Source organism: Hippocampus bargibanti, linkage group LG16, assembly GCF_051943395.1.
Source record: "Hippocampus bargibanti isolate YZ-2025 linkage group LG16, ASM5194339v1, whole genome shotgun sequence".
Lineage (NCBI taxonomy): Eukaryota > Metazoa > Chordata > Actinopteri > Syngnathiformes > Syngnathidae > Hippocampus > Hippocampus bargibanti.
The window spans coordinates 13321654-13341615 of NC_142749.1; the positions used below are offsets into that span (position 1 = coordinate 13321654).

General features: G+C 35.6%; 1 protein-coding gene across 5 annotated transcripts; it reads right to left on the minus strand.

Annotated features, from left to right (window-relative positions):
* Positions 1–658: 658 nt before the first annotated feature.
* LOC148886537 (uncharacterized) lies at positions 659–19301 on the minus strand. Of its 5 annotated transcripts, none has more exons than XR_016117867.1 (29): positions 19099–19301; positions 18669–18727; positions 17722–17757; positions 17297–17367; positions 16727–17202; positions 16612–16633; positions 15632–15669; positions 15373–15503; positions 15224–15305; positions 15102–15139; positions 14972–15034; positions 13824–13891; positions 13698–13735; positions 13560–13599; positions 13295–13329; positions 13093–13220; positions 12404–12932; positions 12029–12185; positions 10159–10326; positions 9252–9374; positions 9089–9134; positions 8918–9021; positions 8703–8827; positions 7019–7390; positions 6668–6951; positions 6479–6580; positions 5433–5543; positions 4734–5355; positions 659–889 (listed from the first exon to the last, which is right to left on the minus strand). XR_016117867.1 is itself a non-coding variant. In XM_089017121.1 (29 exons), the coding sequence occupies exons 1-29, from the start codon at positions 19149–19151 to the stop codon at positions 5246–5248; spliced, it is 3519 nt and encodes a 1172-aa protein (XP_088873247.1). In that variant the 5' UTR covers positions 19152–19301; the 3' UTR covers positions 4360–5245. The 5 variants fall into 5 exon arrangements, 4 of the variants coding, with proteins under 4 accessions (XP_088873247.1, XP_088873246.1, XP_088873245.1 ...); XM_089017121.1 differs by lacking the exon at positions 659–889 and having other exon boundaries at positions 4360–5355; positions 12404–12745; positions 12818–12932; positions 14972–15016; XM_089017120.1 differs by lacking the exon at positions 659–889 and having other exon boundaries at positions 4360–5355; positions 12404–12745; positions 12818–12932.
* Positions 19302–19962: the final 661 nt, after the last annotated feature.

Below are 19962 nucleotides of genomic sequence, written 5' to 3' on the forward strand. Positions count from 1 at the left end.
TTTTTTTCTGCTCAAAAACGCCTTACTATACATGGTCGTTTTTTGGGGCGAAAAACGCCTTCCTATAAATGGTTGTTTTTTTCGGGGTAAAAACGCCTTACTATACATGGTCATTTTTTCGGCTCAAAATGCCTTTCTATACTTGGTCATTTTTTTCCAGTCAAAAACGCCTTACTATACATGGTCGTTTTTTTCAGCTAAAACGCCTTACTATACATGGTCATTTTTTCGGCTCAAAATGCCTTACTATACTTGGTCATTTTTTTCCAGTCAAAAACGCCTTACTATACATGGTCGTTTTTTTCAGCTAAAACGCCTTACTATACATGGTCGTTTTTTTCAGCTAAAACGCCTTACTATACATGGTCGTTTTTTGGGGCGAAAAACGCCTTCCTATAAATGGGCGTTTTTTTCAGCTAAAACGCCTTACTATACATGGTCATTTTTTCAGCTAAAAACGCCTTACTATACATGGTCTTTTTTTTTTGTTGCGAAAAACGCCTTACTATACATGGTCGTTTTTTGGGGTGAAAAACGCCTTACTATACATGGTCGTTTTTTGGGGCGAAAAACGCCTTCCTATAAATGGTTGTTTTTTTCGGGCTAAAAACGCCTTACTATACATGGTCTTTTTTTTGACCTGCTATCCTAAAAAAAAATGACACTAATTCTGCAAATGACCGCTAAACCCTGGATTCAAAGCCTGCATCTTCACACTTAAAGGCTTTGTCCCGAACCACTGGACCATTGGGGGAATGCTAAAAATGCCTTACTATACATGGTCATTTTTTTTGGCCTAAAAACGCCTGAGTATACATGGATGGTTTTTTTTCGGGCAAAAAAACGCCTTCCTATACATGGTCGGGTTTTTTTTGGGGCCTAAAAACACCTTACTATACATGGTCATTTTTTTCGGGCTAAAAACACCTTACTATACATGGTCATTTTTTTCGGGCTAAAAACCCTTACTAAACATGGTTGTTTTTTTCGGGCGAAAAACGCCTTACTATACATGGTTGTTTTTTTTTCGGGTTAAAAACGCCTTACTATACATGGTTGTTTTTTTTTTCGGGTTAAAAACGCCTTACTGTACATGGTTGTTTTTAGGCGAAAAACGGCTTACTATACATGGTCGTTTTTTTTAGCTAAAAACGCCTTACTATACATGGTCTTTTTTTTTTTGCGAAAAACGCCTTACTATACATGGTCGTTTTTTGGGGCGAAAAACGCCTTCCTATAAATGGTTGTTTTTTTCCACTAAAAACGCCTTACTATACATGGTCCTTTTTTTCGGGCTAAAAACGCCTTACTATACATGGTCCTTTTTTTGGCCGAAAAACGGCTTACTACACATGGTTGTTTTTTTTTTGGGCTAAAAACGCCTTACTATACATGGTCATTTTTTTCGGCTCAAAATGCCTTACTATACTTGGTCGTTTTTTTCCAGTCAAAAACGCCTTACTATACATGGTCCTTTTTTTCGGGCTAAAAACACCTTACTATACATGGTCGTTTTTTTTTCGCCGAAAAACGCCTTACTGTACATGGTCGTTTTTTGGGGTGAAAAACGCCTTACTATACATGGTCGTTTTTGGGGCGAAAAACGCCTTCCTATAAATGGTTGTTTTTTTTCGGGGTAAAAACGCCTTACTATACATGGTCGTTTTTTTTCGCCGAAAAACGCCTTACTATACATGGTCCTTTTTTTGGCCGAAAAACGGCTTACTACACATGGTTGTTTTTTTTTGGGCTGAAAACGCCTTACTATACATGGTCGTTTTTTTGGGGGCTAAAAACGCCTTCCTTTAAATGGTTGATTTTTTTCGGGGTAAAAACGCCTTACTATACATGGTCATTTTTTCAACTCAAAATTCCTTACTATACTTGGTCTTTTTTTTCCAGTCAAAAACGCCTTACTATACATGGTTGTTTTTTTCCACTAAAAACGCCTTACTATACATGGTCCTTTTTTTCGGGCTAAAAACGCCTTACTATACATGGTCCTTTTTTTGGCCGAAAAACGCCTCACTATACATGGTTGTTTTTTTTTGGGCTAAAAACGCCTTACTATACATGGTCTTTTTTTTTTTGCGAAAAACGCCTTACTATACATGGTCGTTTTTTTCCATTAAAAACGCCTTACTATATATGGTCCTTTTTTTCGGGCTAAAAACGCCTTACTATATATGGTCCTTTTTTTCGGGCTAAAAACGCCTTACTATACATGGTCGTTTTTGGGGGTGAAAAACACCTTCCTATAAATGGTTGTTTTTTTCGGGGTAAAAACGCCTTACTATACATGGTCATTTTTTCCACTCAAAATGCCTTACTATACTTGGTCGTTTTTTTTCCAGTCAAAAACGCCTTACTATACATGGTCCTTTTTTTCGGGCTAAAAACGCCTTACTATACATGGTCGTTTTTTTCGCCGAAAAACGCCTTACTATACATGGTCGTTTTTTGGGGTGAAAAACGCCTTACTATACATGGTCGTTTTTGGGGCGAAAAACGCCTTCCTATAAATGGTTGTTTTTTTCGGGGTAAAAACGCCTTACTATACATGGTCGTTTTTTTCGCCGAAAAACGCCTTACTATACATGGTCGTTTTTTTTGGGCTAAAAATGCCTTACTATACATGGTCTTTTTTTTTTTTTGCGAAAAACGCCTTACTATACATGGTCGTTTTTTGGGGCGAAAAACGCCTTCCTATAAATGGTTGTTTTTTTCGGGGTAAAAACGCCTTACTATACATGGTCATTTTTTCCACTCAAAATGCCTTACTATACTTGGTCGTTTTTTTTCCAGTCAAAAACGCCTTACTATACATGGTCCTTTTTTTCGGGCTAAAAACGCCTTACTATACATGGTCGTTTTTTTTCGCCGAAAAACGCCTTACTATACATGGTCGTTTTTTGGGGTGAAAAACGCCTTACTATACATGGTCGTTTTTGGGGCGAAAAACGCCTTCCTATAAATGGTTGTTTTTTGGGGTAAAAACGCCTTACTATACATGGTTTTTTTTTTTCGCCGAAAAACGCCTTACTATACATGGTTGTTTTTTTGGGCTAAAAATGCCTTACTATACATGGGTTTTTTTTTTTTTTTGCGAAAAACGCCTTACTATACATGGTCGTTTTTTGGGGCGAAAAACGCCTTCCTATAAATGGTTGTTTTTTTCCACTAAAAACGCCTTACTATACATGGTCCTTTTTTTCGGGCTAAAAACGCCTTACTATACATGGTCCTTTTTTTGGCCGAAAAACGGCTTACTACACATGGTTGTTTTTTTTTTTTGGGCTAAAAACGCCTTACTATACATGGTCATTTTTTTCGGCTCAAAATGCCTTACTATACATGGTCGTTTTTTTTCAGGCTAAAAACGCCTTACTATACATGGTCGTTTTTTTCCACTAAAAACGCCTTACTATACATGGTCCTTTTTTTCGGGCTAAAAACGCCTTACTATACATGGTCCTTTTTTTCGGGCTAAAAACGCCTTACTATACATGGTCCTTTTTTTGGCCGAAAAACGGCTTACTACACATAGTTGTTTTTTTTTTGGGCTAAAAACGCCTTACTATACATGGTCATTTTTTTCGGCTCAAAATGCCTTACTATACATGGTCGTTTTTTTCAGGCTAAAAACGCCTTACTATATATACATGGTCGTTTTTTTGGGCTAAAAACGCCTTACTACACATGGTCGTTTTTTTCAGGCTAAAAACGCCTTACTATACATGGTTGTTTTTTTGGGCCGAAAAATGCCTTACTATACATGGTCGTTTTTTTCCATTAAAAACGCCTTACTATATATGGTCCTTTTTTTCGGGCTAAAAACGCCTTACTATACATGGTCTTTTTTTTTTTGCGAAAAACGCCTTACTATACATGGTCGTTTTTTGGGGTGAAAAACACCTTCCTATAAATGGTTGTTTTTTTCGGGCTAAAAACGCCTTACTATACATGGTCCTTTTTTTGGCCGAAAAACGCCTCACTATACATGGTTGTTTTTTTTGGGCTAAAAACGTCTTACTATACATGGTCTTTTTTTTTTTTTTTTTTTTTTGCGAAAAACGCCTTACTATACATGGTCGTTTTTTGGGGCGAAAACCGCCTTCCTATAAATGGTTGTTTTTTTCCACTGAAAACACCTTACTATACATGGTCCTTTTTTTCGGGCTAAAAACGCCTTACTATACATGGTCTTTTTTTTGACCTGCTATCCTAAGCTAAAAAGTCACATCCCCAAAAGGTCTTTTCGTACCTGATTGACAGATCAAGCCAGGAGGTGATCGATGATACCTGGATTTGAACCTGCACCCCTGCGTTGGTAAACTGAGACAGTAACCAGTCAACCATAGTGGCGGTGCTTTATTTGTTGTCTTTTTAGGTAACCACCCAAAATTGTTACCAAATACATGAAAAAAAATAAAATACATGCAAGCATCGCAGAGGAAGGCCAAGACTGGATTTGGTCATATCAAACATATATGGTTGTTGAAAAAAATGTCACTAATTCTGCAAATGACCGCTAAACCCTGGATTCAAAGCCTGCATCTTCACACTTAAAGGCTTTGTCCCGAACCACTGGACCATTGGGGGAATGCTAAAAATGCCTTACTATACATGGTCATTTTTTTTTGGCCTAAAAACGCCTGAGTATACATGGATGGTTTTTTTTCGGGCTAAAAACGTCTTACTATACATGGTCGTTTTTTTTCGCCTAAAAACACCTTACTATACATGGTCATTTTTTTCGGGCAAAAAAACGTCTTACTATATACATGGTAGGTTTTTTTTGAGCCTAAAAACACCTTACTATACATGGTCTTTTTTTGGGCAAAAAACGCCTTAATATACATGGTTGTTTTTTTCGGGCTAAAAACGCCTTACTATACATGGTCATTTTTTTCAGGATAAAAACCCTTACTAAACATGGTCGTTTTTTTCGGGCGAAAAACGCCTTACTATACATGGTTGTTTTTTTTTCGGGTTAAAAACGCCTTACTGTACATGGTCGTTTTTTTTTAGGCGAAAAACGGCTTACTATACATGGTCGTTTTTTTTTTAGCTAAGAACGCCTTACTATACATGGTTGATTTTTTCGGACAAAAAAACGCCTTACTATACATGGTTGTTTTTTTGGCTGAGGTCGTTTTTTTTTCGCCTAAAACCACCTTACGATAAATGGCACTAAAAATTCTCACAAGGGCAAATGTAAAAAAAAAAACGGCAACATTGATCATTAAGTATAATAAGAATGTGTGCGCGAGGGTCTCTGCTCGCTGTCGTCAAGAACAACGTCCGCGTTAGGTTCTTCGTCGCCGGTGATGATTCTGTCTTCTAATGGATTTCCTGGAGCAAAACATCACCGTCATTAAAAACAAACCCAAATAATAAACCACAGAAGAGACGGTTAACGGTTAGTTGACCGATGCCGTGAGTCTGCTCCAAGTGGTGACGCAGGAAAGCCGATGAGTTGTTGGATGGCGGTGCGCTCAATGACGCTCTCTTCACCATCTGGGTTCCCGTGCGACTCCATTCTGTAAAACGGGGGAAACTCCGGTGAGTTTGAGTAAATAAATAAACACATGAATAAATATGTGAATACATTTGTAAATGAATTAATAAACAGACAAATAAATAAGTGTATAAATAAATAAAAAAATAAATACAATTGTAAACAAATTAGTAAATAAATAGACAAATAAATAAGTGCACAAACAATTGTAAACAAATACGTAAATACATACAATATAATAAATAAACACATAAATCAATATGCAAAGAAATAAAATTGCAAACAAATTAATAAATAAATATGCATAAATAAATAAAAAACTGGTGTGATTGCGTAAATAAATAAATACATGAATAAATACGTTAATATATTTGTAAACGAATTAGTAAATAAATAAATATGTGCATAAATAAATAAAAAACACATGTATAAAGAAATGTCTAAACAAAAAAATAAATAGTATAATAATAACTAATAGATAAATAAGTAACTAAGTCAAAATAAACTGAACACATAAATAAATAAATACATGAATAAATAAAATTGTAAACAAATTACTAAATAACCAGGCAAATATATAAATAAATAGGGAAATGAATAAATAAATAAATAGACAAATAAATACACAAATAAGTAATTAAACACATGAATGAATATGCGAAGACATTTGGAAACAAATTTGTCAATAAATAGACAAATAAACAAGTGCATTAAATAAATAAATGAATGAATGAATTAAATAAATAAAATTAAAAATAAATAAATAATAATAATATGATTAAAAATTATTATTATTAAAAAATAATAAATTAAATAAATAAATTTCATGAAACAAATATCAGATTTGATATTTTAACAGGCACCATCAATGATTTGCTCATCCCTCGCTTTACATTCTTGACTTTCTAGCAAGCAAGGTATGGAGTGAACAACTTTTAGAAAAAGTCAAACTGTTACCCAAGTTCTCAGCCAGTCTCATTTTTCCCAAACAGAGGTACGCCCTCCATTGCCTCCTCACCACGTCCTTCGCCGCACAATGGAAGACAAATATGTAGAAACCTGCAAACCAGAATGCGTGTAAGCGTAGCCGCACGCTAGGACTTTCACGCTAGCGCCACGACTTTCGACAAAAGGGTGACGTCTCACCTTGGAAGGCGTTACAGATGGCGAAGAGGTACATAAAGGGCAGGTTGACGGGACCCCAAGCGAAAAAGGCGAAACCCCAGGTGAGGCCCAGCAGGATGGTCACGCCCACCACGCCGCGCACGTCCTGCCCGGTGTTACGGTGCTGCGAGTTGTGCGGGTTCTGCCGCTTGATCTTATGCAACTGGACCAGCACCACCACCAAGACCATCACGTTGAACAGGAAGACGACGCAGAAGTAGGCCACCGCCGCCACGTAGAAGGCAATGTCGTTTTTTAGCCAGCAGCTGTCGGAAATGGGAGCAGATTTTTTTGGGACTGACCCACGAGGGGATATTCGGGTAAAGGACTCACAAGTCGTCAGCGGTGCCGTCGGAAAACCTCCCGTACGACACTAGTCCGTAGTTGTCCTTGTCGACGGCGATGACGATAACGACCACGACGACGGGCGCGCCCCAGCCGGCCAGCGAGAAGCAGACGACATAGCGGCGGACGTGCATGTTGAACACCTTAACGAGGGCCAGGTACATGTACAAGCCCTCCAGGCCCATCCAGGTGAAGACGGCCAGCAGGAAGTAGTGCAGGAACCAAGCGGTGGAGACGCAGAGGCCCACGGCGTCCCGGTACAGCGCCAGCCAAGCGTCCACCAGGAAGACCAGATTGAGCAGAAGAAGAGCCGAGCAAAGCTGGATCAGGATTTTGGAAGGCATGTCCTTGCGCAGTTTGCTGCAATGGTTTTTCACACAACAACGGCAAAATTCAAATGTTAATTATATTATATTTTATTTATTTAAATAACCAGAAATAGGTGAATATATAAAATTGTAAAAAATAAATATATAAACAAATAAATAGACAAGTAATAAATACATAAATAAGTAAAGAAATAAACAAACAAATAAACACAGAGAGAAATATACAAATAAATGAAATTCTGCAAAATAAATAATTACATTTGGAGACAAATAAAAAAATAGTCAAGTCATAAACACAAAGAATAAGTAGGTAAATAAACACAAATAAATATGTGGATAAATAAAATTGTAAACAAATTAGTAAATAAATAATACACAAATAAATAAGTGCAGGAAAAATATACACATTTGTAAACAAATAAATAGACAAGTAATAAATACATAAATAAGTAAGCAAATAAACAGAAATAAATATGCAAATAAATAAAATTGGAAATACATTTTTTATATTTCTAAAATAAATAGACAAATAAATAAGTGCATAAATGAATACATACATTTGCAAATAAATAAATAGACATGTAATAAATAAATAAGTAAATAAACACATAATATATATAAATAATAAATATGCAAATAAATAACATTGTCAATAAATTAGTTGATAATTAAATAAACAAATAAGTGCATACATAAATAGGTAATAAATAAATACAATTGTAAACAAATTAATGAATAAATAAATATATACATAATAAATAAACTCAAATAAATATGCCAAATAATACAATTGTAAACAGATTAGTAAATAAATACATAATGTCAATAAATAAACAAATAAATAAACTCATAAATAAATATGCCAAATAATACAATTGTAAACAGATTAGAAAATAAATACATATGTGCATAAATAAATATAAAATACAATTGTAAACAAATTAATTGACAAATAAATAAGTGCAAAAATAAATACATTTGTAAACAAATACATAAATAGACAAGTAATAGATACATAAGTAAATAAGTAGGTAAAGAAAAATAATAAACGCAAATAAATAAAACAATTAATGCAATTGTAAGCAAATTAGAAAATAAATAAATAGACAAATAAATAAGCGCCTAAATAAAAAAATACATTTGTTAACAATTTGACAACTAATACATAAATAAACAAATAAATGTGCGGATCAATAAAATTGTAAACACATTAGTAAATAAATAAATAGACAAATAAATGCACACATAAATAAACAAATAAATAAATAATTTCATGAAACAAATATCACATTTGACATTTTAGCGGCCACAACTACTGATGTGTCGCGACACTCGCTACTCACCCAAAGGTCAAGTATGTGAGTAGCGTCAACGCCAAGAAAAGTGCAGAGATCCCGCAGCCGATATATGTGATGAAGGTCAAAATGGTGGCGTTGGTTCGACTGGTTAGAGGCTCCCTGGCGAGATCCTGGATGACGAGACGACGGATGATGAATTTGGCTAGCGAGCTCAGTTATCGGCTTTCTGTAGTCAAATAAAAGTTAAAGCGCAAGCTGACCAGCAGGATGGAGAAACTGGTGAGATGGTCACAGCCGCAAACTGTCACCTCATCTGTGCTGTTGTGGACATAACAGCCGTTTGTGTTCCAGCCGCCGGATTGCTCTGCCAGCAAAAAAAATGTCAACAATTAAAGCTACGTTCATTATCGCCGTTTTGAAGGCAAACTCACCATTTAACGCAAAGTCCCAGAAGACGCATCTCGCTACGTAATTAGCCTGGAGTTTAACAACAGCAATTTGTTATGAGCATAAAAAAAACGCTCATAATTGTATGGTTTTCATTTCAGGACACGATTTTTAACAACAAAACTATCTTGAAAAGTAAACACTGACAGGAATGAGCTCCAAGTTCCTGAAGCTTATCACAACTTGCTCCCGAAGTCCCGTGACTGTCAAGTTAGCCAAACTTGCTCCCAGAATCCCGCTGTTGAGTCGACGTTTTCCTAATGACGCGTCCTACGTGGACAGAGGACACAAAGACAGTACCGGTAATTTGGTTCCAATGTCAGACAATTTGAATTGATTTTGAAATGTGCCGATCAATTTCAAATTGGATTTTTTTGTTATGTCAAGCTTATTAACTGATTCGCTGCTATTCCCGAATTTATTCGGCTATTGGAAAGCATGACGTGGAGCGTCATGCCCGAATTTGTTCGGGGGTAGTTTTTTTTCTTATTTATGTGCCGGTAAAGCGCTGGTCAGACCTCTGACAATGTTTTTTTTCCTTCCACAAGGCAGCATTTGCCTTTTATCCACCTTAGCGCTCTGTTCCAGTTTCAGCTGTTGTTAAAGCGCTATATAAATCAATTTGTATTGTATTGTATTTTATACAGCGGCCCCATTTCAAGCTCAGATAACTCCAGACCCATATAATTTAGGAATTAACTATTTTTTTCTGATGAAAGAAGAAAGTCTAAGGTTTCTTACAGTGAATTGAATGTTTATGCTGTCCTAAAACTAAAATATTCTGTGGGTCCTGAATTTTGAGTGAAAATGACAAAAACCCTGACACTTTAGTGGACACCTTTTTTCTTCTGGCAGTGAATGAGTTAAAAACTCATCTCATCACATTTGAAATGTTATTGAACAGGGACTAAGAAGGCAGATATAATTTCTATGTTTAGATTTTGTTGGTTGTTTTTGAGGTTATTTTTGAATTTCATAAATGAGTCAATGGCTGTAAGTGTAGTATTTCACTTTCCGGAAAATTCTGGGATGCATCATTGGGTGCGTGAAATACCTGAAATACTGAGCTTTTCTGGTAGAAGTTGAAATGGACTCTGGAGGCCATCTGCTGCTCCTCGGAAGTGAGGTTTTGTGTGAGGGAGGCGGGCAACGTGATGGAGCCCTGAGGGATGGAAGAGTTGTTCCTCACACTCACACTTGGAAAGCTGGGATCCACTCGGACCTGAAATACATACACATACAAGGAATTAACCTTGAGATTTTCCAGTTTGGTAAATACGATTTATCGGCAAAGGATTTCATTTTTGGTCGAAAATATCAGTCCAGGGTGTCAGGCTATGTATGTGTTGGGAATGCATTGGGAAATGGCGATAAAATCGCTGTTGATTAGGATGAGGGATATTACCGTATTTTCCAGTGTATAAGGTGCACCGGACTATAAGGCGCACCCCCTATAAATGGTCTATTGTCAAAATATTTCAATATATAAGGTGCACTGGACTATGAGGCGCACCTTCAATGAATTCATTTATATATATATATATATATATTATATTTTATTTTTAAATATAATATATAAATACCGTATTTTCCGGCGTATAAGGCACTTCAGGGTATAAGGCGCACCCCAAAAGAATGGTGTCTTTTTAAACTTTTTCCATATATAAGGCGCACCTTCAATTAATGAATTTTTCCCTCAAATATAATACACAAATACCGTATTTTCATGTGTATAAGGCGCTCTGGAGTATAAAGCGCACACCTAATGAATGGTGTCAAAGTTTTTCCATATATAAGGCAGTGAATGAATCCCCCCCCCCAAATATGATATATCAATACCGTATTTTCCGGTGTATAGAGCGCACCGGAGTATAAGGCGCAGCGCCAAAGAATGGTGTATTTTCAAACTTTTTCTATGTATAAGGCGCACCTTCAATGAATGACATTTTTACCCCCAAATATTGTAAATACCGTATTTTTTTGTGTGTAAGGTGCACCAGACTATAAGGCGCACCTTCAATGAATAAAAAAAAATCCAAATCTAATATATAAATACCATATTTTCCGGTGTATAAGGCACACCGGAGTATAAGACACACCCCCAATCAATGGTGCATTTTCAAACTTTTTCCATATATAGGGAGCCCCAGACTATAAGGCGCACCTACAATGAATGAATTTTTTCCCCCAAATATAATATATAAATACAGTATTTTTCGGTGTACATGGTGCACTGGACTATAAGGCGCACCTTCAATGAATGATTTTTTTTCCTAATCTAATATATAAATACTGTATTTTCCGGTATATAAGTCACACCGGAGTATAAGGCGAACCCCCAATGAATGGTGTATTTTCAAACTTTTTCTATATATAAGTCGCACCGGACTATAAGGCACACTTTCCATGAATTATTTTTTTCCCCAAATATAATATCTAAATACCGTATTTTCCGGAGTATAAGCTGCATCAGAGTATAATGCGCACCCCCAAGTGAATGGTGTATTTTCAAACTTTTTCCATATATAAGGTTACAAGGCGAATGAAAAAATAATATCCAAATATAGTATATAAATATAAATATAGTATAGAAATTAGTATATATAAATAGTATTTTCTGGTGTATAAGGCGCAAGAAAATTAAGGCTTTTGGGTGTAACTTATACACCGGAAAAGATGGAAATTTGAACTAGCATGAAGTAAAATCCAGTCCTTTAAATATTTACTTCAGAAAGAAGAATGTGAAATACACCTCAAAATATCGGTAGTTTTAGTAGTGCGCAGATTTTTCTTTTTGAGACATTTGTTCACCTCAACAAAGGTTCTTCCAAATCAACATTTCTTTTAAGACCCTCCTTACCGTCATGAATAAAAACTTTAGCGGTCTTATCGCATGTCCCTTCCTAAAGTTTGCAGTGCCGTACCTGTGCGTTGCCAGGGTCCGAGATGGAGAAATGGACTTGTTGGAAGCTACTTCCATCCACCGCTTTGACAGACAGAGCCAAAGCTGGCGATAAGAAAGTTTCCGTTTCTGCTTCAAGGATCAATTTGAGGCCCACCGTGTCAACCATGCTCAGAATTCTGGTGAAGAAACAAGGAGAATGTTTAGTTTATTATTTGGGGGAAGCAAAATAACGTTAGAAGTGACGTCACATCACGTGTTTCACATTGCTACGATGAAAAGCCCCCTGCTGGACACAATACGAAACTACACAAAAAACCTACTGTATAAAAATGCGATAAATGACATCCAACAATGACACAAATAAAAAAATAATGCCATAAAATCCGAACGTAACCTGCTGGAGGAACCGGCCAGTGTCTCGGCAGGGGCGTCCAACAGATTGCTGACGATATGAACGGTGGTGTTAGCCAGGGCCAGGCTGACGTTAGGGCCTGACAACAAGTCCTCCAACTGGGACACCAGCTGGTCCACTTGGCTGGAGTTAAGTCTGGAGACATTGGAGGACAGCTCGAGAAGAGCGTTGACTTGGCTCTCCGGCTCATTAGATGAGACGGTGGAGACGTGAGTGGATGATGTCGTATCAATGGAGGCGGTTGTCACATTTGGGCTCACTGTGGTGGACGTGATTGGTAGACACTGCTCCTTGAGTTGCACTGCGACATTTTTTCCTGGTTGACTTGGGAGCACAAATGGATATGTTAAGAGAGGTGAATGTTTGACGGCGCTATGTAAGCCAACAGTTACAGACCAGAATGGAAGGTACGAGTCTGCCTGTGCTGTACAAAATTCTGCATGCTGGTGTGTGGTGTTAATCCAGATGAACTCAGAGTCTGGCAAATTGTCATATAGGTGGCCACAGACAGCTGTCGGAGTAAAAATAAATAAATCTCATCTATTTCAAGTGTAAGGAGTGGGAATATTGATGAGAGTGGTCCAGTTTATATGACGTTCCGCAACTTGAACTGCTTCTCCGTTGTACAAAAAAAAGTGATGCTAACGGCGACATGAGTTATGGATTTGCACCTGCTCTCGTCATCCTTCCATCAAACGTTATATTCTTCTCCGATTGAAGCACGGACGTGACGGCGGCGGACACGTTACAGATGGGAACCTCTTGGACCAACTGTAAAATCACTTTGCAACTTCGAGGCCTGGAAGAATGAAAAGTGTGTAAATCAAATGTTGTTTTGTGGCAGAAGTGATGTGATGATGTCACGAGACTCACTTTGTTCCATCTGGACCGCAGTACAAAGTGGCATTCTGAAAGGATAAAAAAAAGATTTCCATGTAAGATTAATAATAATAATAATAATAATAATAATAATAATAATAATAATAATAATAATAATAATAATAATAATATTTAATAATAATAATAATAATAATATTTAATAATAATAATAATAATAATAATAATAATAATAATAATAATAATAATAATAATAATAATAATACATTGTCAGATTAGGCAAAAATAATGGCATGGTTACTTTATATCCAGAAGCAATGGTGGAGGAAGAGCACGAGAGGCTACAAAAGAAAAGTTAGAATCTCAGTGGACAAAATAAATTAATACATTTAAAAACTAAAATTAAAAAAAGCAAATCTGATGCACATTTAAAATTTACTTTGTTATTGGAGAGCAACTCTGGTTCAGCCTGGAAATCTGTCCAAATGTAAAAGTTTATAGTCAAATGAACAACAATAGTCACAAAATCAATGCGATGTACAACGCACACACTCAGTGAGTTTACCAGTGACAGAAGATAGGAGAGGCTCATCTCAGGATCGTGGACTGTAATTTCCCAAGTATAATATGCATCTAAAAAAATATGGAGCATTTGTCACACACAAAAAAAAAAATTTTTATGATTTATTATTGTATTTTTTAGTGTTATTCTTCATTTTTTTTATATTGGCTGGAAAAAATATACATATAGAAAGAGATTCTTTGAAAAAAAAACAATTAATTCAATATTTTTATTATGTATTATTTTTTATTAGTATTATTTATTTTATATTGTCTGAAATGATATACATCTACATACATACATATACCGTCATGTATATATAATGTATATGTATATATACACAGATTATTTTAAAAAATTATAAATTTTACATTGGCTGAAAAAAAAAATATATATATATATATATATATATAATAAAATATTACATTAAGAAAACATTTTTTTGTATTATTTTATATTGGCTGGAAAGAAAATAATACATACAGAGAGAGATTATTTAAAATAAATAATAATATTTTATTATTTTTATTATTATTATTTTATATTTTGATATATATATATATATATATATATATATATATATATATATATATATATATATATATATATATATATATATATATATATATAAAGAGATTGATTATTTGAAAAATAATACATAATAAAATATTTTATATTGGCTGAAAAAAAAATTATAATATAAATATAAAATTATTATTTTTCTTTGTTTTTTCACAAAATCTAATAGTAATAATAAAATGTTACATTAAGAAAACATATTTTTAGTATTATTTTATATTGGCTGGAAAGAGAATATATATATATATAGAGAGAAAGATTATTTAAAATAAATAATAATATATTAAGAAAATGTTTTTTAAATTATGTATTATTTTTTTTGTATTCGTATTATTTTTTTATTTTATATTGATGTGAAAAAAAAAAATTATATATATATATATATATATATATATATATATATATATATATATATATATATATATATATATATATATATATATATACTGAGATTATTTTAAAAATAATATTTGAAAAATAATAAAATATTTTGTATTGGCTGGAAAAAAAATTACATATATTTTTTTTTTTCACAAAATCTCTGTATTTATCTGACAAAATTAAAAACCTACCGCTCCCACTGCAGTAAGCCGCACAGCTGCAATTTCCATCATGACCTGCATGTTGAACATTCACTGTAATTTGATCATTATTTGAAACTTACACTTTGAAAATTATAATAAGGAATACGTCGGCGCTCACCGGCGGCACATGCAGGTGCGGCAAACGCAGACTCATCACTGTCAAAAGAAATTGCCAAAATTCATATTTCAGGTCTCCAATGCAAAAAGCATTCAGAAAATGAAGATAAAAAAAAACTTTACCATTTAGAGTTGTTTGCAGTTGGTGTGTAAACACATCTTTTTTCATCCAAGTCATCACTGGCGCAGGCATCATTTGTGGGACCTATTCATGGAAACATGCAAAAGTTACGCTTACATAACAACAACCACCAACATTTTGGAGCACTCACTCAAACGATTAGCTTTCTTGGCCACTGCGTGGATGTCAGAGGAAGTCAGATTAGCTGAGCAGAATGTTTGCAGGATGCAACATGGCGAGACCTTCTGCGTCAGCGTCAGGAATGCCAAGCAGTTGGTCTTTCTGATCAAAAAGAAGATTTTTAAATTTCTGTACTTTTATCCGTACACTGTGGACACTTCATTTTTATCAGATTCCTTGTTGTTGCCAAAAGTAGATAAGTGTTACATGCAGGTCAATCAAATCCATACCTTATTTCTGTCTTCTTTGCGCAGGTAACTTTGACTCCCTGTGACATAAATGCCAAAGACATCAATGTAAATTAACTCATTCACTGCCTTTCCCAAATTTATTTGGCAATTGAAAAGTGTACCATTGCCGAATTTTTCCTGCGGGAGGGAGGTGCCGATAAAGCCCTGGTCAGACCTCTTGCAATGTTTTTCCCTCCCACAAGGGAACATCATTTTCCTTTTGTACATGTTATTATAATATTAATAATACATTTTGCTTTGTTACAGCTTCAGCTGTTGTTAATGCGCTATATAAACCAATATTGTATTTTGGACAGCCGCCCCCATTTCAAGCTCAGATAACTCCAAACCCATATGACATAGGAATTAACTATTTTTTCTGATGAAAGAAGAGTGTCTAAGGTTTCTTACGCTGTATTGAATGCATTGAACTTGATTGGTTCTCAGAAAGTGTGTATAAAGCGAAAATTTTGCCTTCCAAACATTTATTTCCCATAAGAAACCATTAAAAATGAGAATAATCCGTTCCCAGGTCCCCAGAAAACATAATTTTCTACTAAATAAGGCTTAAAACCTTATATAAATAACTTAACCCGATCTGCGTACTTTCACCTACGCAATATCAATCGTCTTCGCCCGTCTCTCACTCCTCACACCACCGCTATCCTCGTTCATAGTCTTGTCACCTCCTTTTATAATTGTATTGTATTTATTGCATTCTATTTGTGATTGTATTTTATTATAGTACCTATGCTTGTCTGACTGTAAAGTGTCCTTGAGAGCTTTGAAAGGCACTTAAAATGTAATGTATTATTATTATTATTCATGTAGTTCTAAAACTCAATATTCTGTGGGTCCTGGAATTTGAGTGAAAATGACAAAAACCCTGGCACTGGAGTGGACACATTTTTGCACATCGTATTGCAGGGAATGAGTTAAGGCCAAATAACGTCACTACTTGTGAGAGTGATGCTACAAACCTGAAATAAGCCACCTGAGTTCCTGGAAAAGAATAATATAAATAAGATCAGCAGAACTGTGAAAGACAAATGCCAGTGATTTTATTTAAAAAAAAAACAAGTAATTATGACATACCTCATCAATTTTTGAGGAATAAAACGTGCATTGTTTGAGTTGAGAATTTTTTCTGACGTTTTGCCTGCCCTCTTGGTTCTGATAGTTTCTGTTGTGCTGCTGCTAGTATCATCAGTCGTCGCCATAGTCGCTGTAGTGACAGTTGTGTCAGACTTAGCTAATGTTGTAGCTGCCGCTGTGTCGAAGATTTGCACCGTCGTCGTATTCTTCACGTTTTGAAACATGCTTGTCGCTGTCGTCGGATTGTTTGCTAATGTCGTTGCGGCTACTGTTGTATCATTTTGTAAAACGGTTGTGGCCGCAGGAGGGTTCTGCAATGACATCGTAGCCGCTACGGTGGTGTTGTTCGTCAAAATGGCCGTCGGAGTCATCGCCGTTCCCCCCCAAGAGTTTGCAGATGTAGTTTGTGGTAAAGTTGTGGTATCAATGTGGGAAAATACACAGCTTCCCAGATTACTTTGGAATACATCCTGGAGCTGAGAAGTGGAACGGAAAAAAAATCATATTCACGTTTGTGTGTGTGTTTTTTAATATTTTTTAGGGGGGGGGGGCACGATAAATCAAACATACCCTGGATGCAATTTCTGATTCATTCTTCACCGGGCCTGTCACTTCGATAGCGATATCCACTAAGTAGTATTCTGCAGTAAGAGAGAGCAATGAAAACATTTTTAAAATAAGAACTGTATGAATGTTTTTATCCTCTCAGCCTTTCAATCGATATGCATTTTTTGTTTCATATTTTTGTCTACTGCTGATTCATATGGTACTTCCTAAAATATATTCATCAGACATTACTTACCAGTTACTCATCACAAGTAGTTTGTTTTCAAAATGGTCTATAAATACAGTTGAGTTGAGTATTCTACACACCTCTGTTGACCGTAGTAGTATTTTGTAAGGTACACACAATACGTCATTTCCACCACATGCCAGCGTCATCTATCAACACCTGCGTACAGGTTATACCACTGATGCCTAATGTGTGAACTTACCCGAAGTCACATGAGGCGGCGTGCAAGAAATGAGACCTGCGTGAAGAGGAAACAGAAAGTTAGCATTGATCAGTTGGAAATGACTCAATGATGTGACTTAAATTGAGACTTGGCTTTTTCAGATGTTGCACACAACCTTTTTTCCTTGTTGTTTTTGTTTTCGATGTGCATGTCGCGGCTTGGAATTGAAGTGGATTTATGTGGGATAGTAGATGTGCGAGAATATGTTTTCGTCAATGGATGCTACAGCTTTGTGTTTGCTTTCAATATTTAGCTTGTAGCAGACATGCACATTTCACTGTGATGTTCCTGATCCACTGGTGAAAAGGACACTTTGATCCTCTCCTCGTTCATCTAGAACTGCTTCATGCAACAAAGAGGGTGCAGAAAATGCTAAAGATTGAAGCCTATCTGTGTCTTTCGTAATGTGTCACTATTTTTTTTCACTTCAAGATGGCACCGCGAGCGTGTTTGCCTTTACAGCAGGTTCTGTATTTTTTTTTACTTCTTCATTTCCTTTCCTCTTACTTTCATCACTTTGCTGCTGTGAAATGTGAATTTATCCGCTGCAGGACTAATAAAGGCCAATCCAATCAAATTCACAATTTAAGTAGAAAATGACCATCATATCGACTTTTGTCATTTAAAATGTATTATATTCCTAAAAACCAAAAGATCACTTTGGATTGATCAAAAATGCTACAAATATGTGAGTTCGTTTCTTCCCTCTCTGTCAGGACTCTGCGTGTTTACAAAGAATCAGCGGCATGCGTGGTGGACGTTTAGGTTATCATTGCACAATGTACGCAGACAGTATTCTGACTGGAACAACGGGTTTCCTGAATATATACTGTAGAACGGAATGCTTAATTGTATACAAAATGAGAAGTAATTCGCTGAGTCAATTTGAAAATTTTTGGGGCAAAGACTTTGTGTTGTGACTTTACCTGTGAATAGTAAGAGCAGATGGATGACCTTTGGTAGATGTGAACTTGGCTTGTTCAGTCTGGAACATTACAATTGAATCAATGGACAAAAAATATTCATGACACATACTCATTTGCAGTCAATAAAACAACGGACAGAGAAATAAGTGAAAATTCGCATATTGCCGAAATCGTAGTATAATTTAATACAACTCGGCTTCCTTAAACTTTTCAACTCAAAAGTAAATGTTTTCGTTTCAGTGACCCAAATTTACCAAAATACTGCCTACATTGCCATCATATCGACAAAAACCGACAAGAATAATAAGACGTGCAATTCCTAAGATGTCCCAAAAGTATTTACTGTAGAGTATATGAAAACCCGAAATGACACGACACAAATTATGAAAACAAACACGCGGTGGACCTTGAAAAAAAAAACTCGTGTTACCTGATGACGATTAAATCAGCATTTGTACAAGAAGATCCTGTGGAAAATGCCATGATGCTATGGACATTTTGCAAAAACGTACAAAGCTCCCTTCGGGTTATATTCAGAGTTGTGAAAAAGAAAATCCGAGTCACTCGAATTGACTTGCATGCTCATTATTCTAGTTAGCAGGTTCACAACGAGAATGTCAGGCCGCCTTCTGAGACGCGCCCCCCAGTCATCGGCATGAAAAGGTTGACCTGGCATGACTTATTCCACATTCAAGAAAGGCTAAATTGAATTGAGTTTCCATTGAGATAAGAGCGGGTGGGGAAATCACTCAACATGTTTTTGGAAGGAACGTGTTTCTATTGTGTTGAGTTACAGGGTGTGCCTTGAGAGTAGCCCAACCGGGATACATTCAATGGAAGATGTGACACACGGTTGTTATTTCCTGGGCAACAAAACAGAGATAAAACAGAGGCATTTGAAGAAGTCAAGCGTAAGTCTCCTAAGTTACCATTGTATTCACTTGCTTGTCATTACTGTCACTAGCAAATAACACATTTATTTGCTTCTGTCGAGAATGACCAATTTAGCTTAGCATAGTTGTGTACCAATTTGATATTGGTCGATTTTTTTGTGACGTAGGACGTCGTATAATATTAATAGTATATTAGAGTATGTTCACTTGGCGTATTTCAAAACCAATTAGAAATGATTTTCATTAATATTTTATGGCTATGTTCGACACAATTAGTTGGAAAAAAATGCCGTCGTAGGTTAGGATATTTCTTTGACGGAATTATTGTGACGTCAGGTGACTGATAACAATGGAGACATGAAGATGGACGTGAATGAAACTATATCAGAAAACAATTCAAC

Excerpts from the sequence above, each read along its gene's own strand:
- LOC148886537 (XM_089017118.1), bottom strand. The coding sequence starts at position 19,151 with ATGGCATTTTCCACAGGATCTTCTTGTACAAATGCTGATTTAATCGTC. Across the intron at positions 18,728-19,098 it reads GCTGATTTAATCGTCATCAG|ACTGAACAAGCCAAGTTCAC; the intron begins GTAACACGAGTT and ends GTAATGTTCCAG. Across the intron at positions 9,135-9,251 it reads GGAACTTGGAGCTCATTCCT|GCTAATTACGTAGCGAGATG; the intron begins GTCAGTGTTTAC and ends GTTAAACTCCAG.